The sequence below is a fragment of the Trachinotus anak genome, unplaced genomic scaffold, assembly GCF_046630095.1.
Source record: "Trachinotus anak isolate AG129_WGS33_773 ecotype Australia unplaced genomic scaffold, CSIRO_AGI_Tana_v1 ptg000005l, whole genome shotgun sequence".
Lineage (NCBI taxonomy): Eukaryota > Metazoa > Chordata > Actinopteri > Carangiformes > Carangidae > Trachinotus > Trachinotus anak.
In genome coordinates this window covers 24,271,204-24,278,880 of record NW_027273856.1, presented here as the reverse complement: position 1 = coordinate 24,278,880, position 7,677 = coordinate 24,271,204, and the positions used below count along the sequence as shown (strand labels likewise).

General features: G+C 37.4%; 1 protein-coding gene across 1 annotated transcript; it reads left to right on the top strand.

The window, feature by feature from the left end:
• Positions 1-2,460: 2,460 nt before the first annotated feature.
• On the top strand, positions 2,461-7,616 carry LOC139622082 (tubulin alpha-1C chain-like). Its single transcript, XM_071479203.1, has 4 exons — positions 2,461-2,631; positions 4,638-4,860; positions 4,947-5,095; positions 5,743-7,616. Exons 1-4 carry the CDS (start codon positions 2,629-2,631, stop codon positions 6,712-6,714), a joined length of 1,347 nt encoding a protein of 448 aa, XP_071335304.1. The 5' UTR covers positions 2,461-2,628; the 3' UTR covers positions 6,715-7,616.
• The last annotated feature ends 61 nt before the right edge of the window (positions 7,617-7,677 follow it).

Here is a 7,677-nt window from a genome sequence, read left to right as displayed (position 1 = left end):
GGTACTGGTTTACATGACATTATCTGGTGACTGGAAAGTCATCTTTAAGGGTGAGAAGTTGCTGATTTTTGGCAGTGAAATGTAAATGGAGTTACATCAGATATTAAGTGTTTTTTAGTATCAATTTGATCCCCTTGCACGAAGAAACACTAACATGCAAAAATGTGCTTTAGTGTTTGATTTTACTGTAGTCTAACCACCAAAGATGAATATAGATTTAACCATTTGACTTCAGTTACTCCCTAAGACCTTGCGTAATTGTTGAGGTGTGAGATAATCAATTGATCAGCTGCTATCAGTGATGATTAACAGCTCCCAGGAGTCTATTTAAAGTCTTCTCGTGGAGCAGATAAATGATTTTGTAGAGGAAAATAAAAACAGTTTTAAATCCTCAGTATTAACTACACAGACCACTCAAAAGAAATCCAGTGTATTAAAGCAAAGATGAACATAGAATGACAGCTCACAAATTGTCATTAATCCGTTTTATGAACATAATTGCAAGATGTATTTGTTTAACCAGTGTCATCTGTCTGGGATCTGGATTCAAGACTGTTGTGGTTGTGTGGCAAGAATACGAAAAAATTAGAAGTGAGGCTTCAGACAATAATTTATTTTTTATTCTGTCATTTGAGATTTCAAGATGCATCAAACTGTTTGAATGAACAGTACAAATATTTATGTGAAGTTTATATTTTTGGTAATCCGATTATTCTTGAAATAGAACTGGGTAAAAAAAAAAAAAACATTTTGCTTTAACAAAGACAATTGCCAAATACACTGAGAACCTGTGTCTGTACGAGGGATACAAGCCTATTTAGAAATTATTATTTGGGAAATTATTTGTCAGATTGAGTTTGATCACACTTTCAGTTATAATTTTTAAATTTTAAATGCAGGGTCAGCCACTAATCAGTTCCACAGAAACATGTTAGATATATTCACGTCAGATTTGTTAATTTTTTTCAATATTGATCAACTCATTCACAGTATGTATCATCTTTTTATTAGTCCGGGAATGTATGTCAAGTCCCATATCACTTCCACTATCCAATGTTTTTTTTTCTGATTTCTGGCACCTGATAACATTTTTGCCTTTCTTGTGATAAAACTTGACAACATGTACATGTACATGTGATGTAACATCACCTTAAAGCGGTAGCTCCATGAAATTGAAAGCTTACAAGTGTTAAATGAAATCCAGACACTGCACCTCAAAAACAGCCGAATCATCTGCCAGACCATTTTACAAACTACGTTCACCCCACTAGACAAAGTTCATTCAAACAGTCTATTTTAATAACCTCTATTTTTTTCAAGTAGCTGCTAAGTGAGTCTCTGGTCATCTAACGCTGCAGTTATTTTTCTGTGGCTGTGACAAACTCCACTTGAAACACTTAATCTCAGGACCAACATGGTGCTGCTGACACTGTTTCACCACTAAACTAGTGATCATATTTCAATTTTTATTCTCAACAAACATCACCGTCATTTGAGCAGCGAACCAAACAAAAACATAGTCCAAACGTAAAAAAAAAAAACAAAAACAATATCAGTTCATGGGTATACATTATTGATAGATGAAGAGAGTTATGTGTGTCTGAAATAAATGTTCAGATTCAGACTTAAAATTAGACTCAGACAATCCTGAATTTGCCCTGTTCTCTTCTCCAGCTGCCCCCATTTCAGGTAAACGCCATCCCAGGAACACTTCTACACATGTTATCTGTCACATTATTGAACATCTAGAGTCTATCAACTTGTTCTGAACCTTGAGTGACTGAGTGTTAGGCCAAGTGTGCTAGAGGCTTTATGATGGCTTACACCTGTACATAGTGTGAGGAGATGTGTTATATGTCTGTTTGATGTATGGACAAGCGGGCTTTCTGTATAAACGCTGTACTCACACATTGAATTCTGTAAATGTGAACAATAAAACAGAAGCTCTGGCATGACAAATGTCTTTCAGTTTCGTATCAGCAAACATACAAAAAAAATCCAGTGTTTTTGATTTTTATAAAATGTTGTAAGAACCACAGGGTGGCAGCAATAGCATGACTTTAGTTTTTCTTTCTGCAATATCATGACCATGAAACAGACTATGCCTGAATAAATTCAGGGCTTACTGAGAAACAGCTGTGACCGGGGAAATTTGAGTATGACTATGAATTTGAATATGGAAAAACAGGTCAAAGTATCAAAAACAAAGGGTCTCCCAAGGTCCCCCATGTTAGAGAGGCAAACAATGAAATTCCCACACAAAGGAAAATAATAATTTGAAGGGTAGAATAATAAAGTTTTAAAATTTTTTTTAATGCAGATATACTCAAGTGGATCAAAGCAGTGCATCAAATCATTTAAACACAATGCATTTATTTATTTATTTATATCTAGCAAGTAAAAAAAAAAAAAAAAAAAAAGGTTTATAATTTTAAAATACCTTAAGTCTGAAAATTGAATCACCTTTGAAAGTAAACAACTCTGACGCCATATTGAAGAAGATGGCAGCGTTTGTCAACCACCGGAAGAAGTTCATGTGATACTCGACCAAGCAGATTCAGCACATCTGAATCTGACAACTAATATACAGTATCAAACTTACCCGTCATACTTCACAACCTCCAAAACATGGTGAGCATGGGGTCTTTTTAAATTGAACAGTTTTGAAATGAAATTCCCTTAATCTGCATTAGCTAATGCTAATGCTAACTAACCGTCAATACTAAACCTTGTATCCTAAAAAAAGTCTGAGGCGACTTCATTATTTTATTTTGGATGTTAATTTATTTTTTTATTTTCGAGATGTTTCAGTCGTGATTTTGTAAATGTATCTTGACTGATTAAAAACGATACATTCATTTAGTTTCATGAATAGAAAGATAAAATCCATATGCTGGAAGTGGGTGTGCATCCAGCAGCAGCAACAGTATGCAGGGTGAGTTCATGACCACAGCTGGAGACAACAGGAATCTAGTCTGAGGTTATTTAGCAGGATAATGTCTGTGAGATCAGCTCAGATCCATAGAGTTTTATTACAGAAACATCAAATGAAGGGAGAAAAACTATAAAAATGATTTACTGCTATACTGTCCATTCAGAATTTTAATTTCACTATCTCTGTAGCTACCAGGGGGGACGGTAATGAAGTACATTTACTTGAATACTGTACTAAAGTATATTTTGTGAGTGTCTGTACTTTACTTGAGTATTATTTGTTTTGGAAACTTATGACCTTTAATCCACAACACTTGACATGTTCGAAGTTTTAGAAATAAAGAATTCCTTTCATTTTTAAGTGTTTTCCGTGTTTACCAGGGCCAAACTTCATCACTGCCTGAAAAAAGAAATATGAAAATGACAATTGCTCCTTTTGTTGATTCAGCTGTGTTTTTATGGCCATTTCTACGGGCTTTGTCGCATATTCTAAAAGCTTTTTATTCTGCAGGTTGTACAGACAGAAGTATTTTTGAAGCAAGTACTCCAGTACTTAAACTCAAGCAAAAATCTGACTGAACAACCTTCTTTTGTATCGGAGTAATATTTGGCCAGGAGGATCTATACTTTGACTCAAGTAAAGGAGCTGTGGTAGCTGCTAACATATAGAGGAAAGTAAAAAAAAGAACTATGGTTTGCTGTGCCGCTTGTTTTTTTTATGTATTTTTCTAAAAAAAACAATCTTAATTAATTTATCCTCTGTTTACTACATGATTCCTGTACAGTGTGACACAGGCCATAGCCTATGTGATGGTGTCTCCAGATGGGTTTTGGTGGGCCAGTCCAAGTCAAAAGTCCTGGGCCGATTTTCATTCCGTCCCTGAGTAAGATTGATGATATATGCTTGTTTTTCATTTTTTCCATTGTAATGTAAGACCCCAGACAGTACATGTTCATATAATAATGCTAAATCAGCTATTTGATTAATGAATTTTTCTAATTTATAATTAATAAAGAATCTCTTTCTATGATCTTTTAGTACAGTAACAATGCCAAAACAAATGAGGCACGCACAGTTTCAGGATGTGCAGTGCAAAAGGAACATCATACATGAATATCATTCTTAAATCTTTTAATGAAATATTTTGCAGGGTAAAATTTGTGCAGAATTTCAAAGGACACCTCCTATATCTGACTCGTACCTAACCTGGTTTGTAAGGGTTAAAAACACCGGAGAATATGTTCTTTCATTTCTATAATTTATGTGTACATTTAGACTTTTGGCTCACATGCTTTGCTTAATTCAAACACCGACAACATTACAGAGGTTAATGTTTTCAGTTTTATTCTGGAGGATATATTATATTACAGTCTGTTTCACATGGTTTTATAGGGTTAACATAAATATTAGCTCCTTCAACAAGCTAAAACCACCTTAACTTTATGTAAGGTCAATTAAGTTATAGCAGAAAAACCAAGCCTGGTCAAGTAAATTTTAAAAAAAGGTCTGCCTGTCATGTTGTCTACAGCCAGGCCTTTCTTGCTTTACCAAAAAGGTAAATTAATCAAGTGATTGTCTTTTTTTCTTTGCATTTGAATCTCCTCTTTGTTCTTTATCTGCCTTCAACATGTGATGAATAAGCTAAAGCATCTGATTAGTATGAAATTGCAAAATGTTACAAATTGCCTTTGTTTTCCTTCAGCGTGAGTGTATCTCAGTCCACGTGGGTCAGGCTGGTGTTCAGACAGGCAATGCCTGCTGGGAGCTTTACTGCCTGGAACATGGGATTCAGCCTGATGGTCAGTTGCCCAGATACAAGACCACTGGAGGAGACGATGATTCCTTCCAAACCTTCTTCACTGAGACTGCATGTGGAGCATATGTCCCCAACGCTGTTTTTGTGGATACAGAGCCCACTGTCATCGGTAAATTCATTACATATACAACACAGTTGCTGCTTGACTTGGTTAGTTAAACCCTTGACTCATTTTCCTTTAACCTGTCTCCTCAGATGAGGTGCGAACTGGGACCTACCAGCAGTTGTTCCACCCTGAGCAGCTGATCACTGGCAAGGAGGATGCAGCCAGCAACTACGCTCGAGGACACTACACCATCAGCAAAGACATCATTAACCTGGTGCTGGACAGGATCCGCAAACTGGTGAGTCACCTCAGAGCTGTAGGAGTTCCATCCTAATGAGGCCAGGATCCTGTGATGAATTATAGTTTTTAACAACTCATGTACCAGGAAAGTGTCAACAATGCATCTATGCTCTGTGTGCTCCTGACTCAAACTATGCAATTTATCTTTGCGCCACCAGGGGGCACCAAATCACTAACCAATGGCTTCGACTTTAACATTGCTTTTTTATGCCTTCATGACAGCCAGCCATCGCCTGTCTGTCCGTCCCATTCTTGTGAATGTGATATCTCGGTGACACCGTGAGGGAATTTCTACAAATTTAGTACAAACGTCCACCTGGACTGAAGAACAATCTGATTAGATTTAGATGGTTAAAGGCCAAAGTCAATCAGAATGCTTCTAAAATTGACCAATTGGAATGCGGCTTTTACAAACCGACCAATCAGAACGCGGCTACAAATCAACCAATCAGAACGCCACTACAAACCGACCAATCAGGTCGACCAATTAGAATGAGGCTATAAATCGACCAATCATTTTATAGAACAATGTTATAATTACTAATCAATCAGTTGGTCTCGGACCTAATTCACATGGTTTTCAAACATCTAAATTCTATTACTTCATGTCTAATATTTGGTCAATGTCTGTCCCTTTTTCTTCAGGCTGACCAGTGCACTGGTCTTCAAGGATTCCTGGTTTTCCACAGCTTTGGAGGCGGTACCGGCTCTGGTTTCACCTCCCTGCTAATGGAGCAACTGTCTGCAGACTACAGCAAGAAGTCCAAGCTGGAGTTCTCCATCTACCCAGCTCCCCAGGTGTCTTCTGCCGTGGTGGAGCCTTACAACTCCATCCTGACCACCCACTCCACCTTAGAGCACTCTAACTGTGCCATCATGGTAGATAATGAGGCCATCTACGACATATTTCACAAGAACCTGGATATTGAGCATCCTACCTACACCAACCTGAACAGGCTGATGAGTCAGATTGTGTCCGCTGTTACTGCTTCCCTTCGTTTTGACGGTGCCCTTAATGTTGATCTAACAGACTTTCAGACCAATTTGGTGCCATATCCCCGTATCCACTTCCCTCTGGCCACCTATGTCCCTGTCATCTCCAATGAGAAGGCATACCATGAGCAGTTGACAGTGGCAGAAATTACCAATGCCTGCTTTGAGCCGTCCAATCAGATGGTAAAATGTGACCCTCGCCACGGCAAATATATGGCCTGCTGCCTTTTGTACCGTGGTGATGTGGTGCCCAAAGATGTCAATGCTGCCATTGCCAACATTAAGACCAAACGCACCATCCAGTTTGTGGACTGGTGCCCCACTGGTTTCAAGGTCGGCATCAACTACCAGCCACCCACTATAGTTCCTGGTGCAGAGCTGGCCCAGGTCCAGAGAGCTGTGTGCATGTTAAGCAACACCACTGCTATTGCAGAGGCCTGGACTCGGCTTGAGCACAAGTTTGATTTGATGTACGCTAAGCGTGCCTTTGTCCACTGGTATGTAGGTGAGGGTATGGAGGAGGGAGAGTTCTCTGAGGCCAGAGAGGACATGGCAGCTTTGGAGGAGGATTATAAGGAAGTTGGACTTGGTGAGGTTAAGGGAGAGAATGAAGGGGAGTATTAAAAAATTCATAAAGCTGCCATTTAAACAGGGCAGATATTTTGTTTTTAAATACACTTAAGTGTTTGTGAACTAAAATATAGGATTGAAAAAATAAAGTTTCTGTGGCATGTGAAGCTGCATCTGTTTATTACAATAATCTGTTTATTTGTTTGATTAGTCCTTCAAAATATTGGATTCCTGAATCTAGAAAATCATAGACTTGTGTTCAAGAATTTGCTGTACAACAGTAAACACCAAGGATGTTTTACATGCATGTTTTGTGCAGTATGTACCCAAATATATAAAATAATACCCACAGCATTAGATTCTACTTACATCTATCAGCAACAACATTAAAACCAAATACCTCGATTTCAGTTTATGTTTCAACTGTAGGGTTTCTCTGTATAACATTGTAAGGTCTTGACCTATGGTCAAGTGCCTCGGGATAATGTATGTTATGATTTGGTGCTATACAAATGATACTGAATTGAATTGAATGTATATACCATGTTTCACTCAATGGGGGCCACAGGAGTTACATTGTACTCAAATACATTAATAAACACACACAGTATCTGCATACAACAACATTATAGTGTGTTAAACACCATTTATTAAATGTTTGTATGCTGCTTAAAAATGCTAAACGTGTGACTACAAGTAAAGTGTTCACAATATTAGTTAAAGGGTTAGTTAAATATCTTACAGTGTGTAAATTTTAATAATGACGGTTTATACGGAAATGTTGCATTTTCAGTCAACTTACTGCAACACTGATGGTATGCAGGAGCTCATTACTTTCATTTCAATCTTATTTATTATAATTATTTATTAAACATGTAATATTCATTTAAAAATTGAGACTATTGCCAAGAAAAAATAAAACTCTTATGCTTACAAATTGGATACTCTGGTGTTTTTTTTCTGGAGTTGTTAGGGGATTTACAGGCCGAGTTATATAAAATTAGATCGATAGATCGA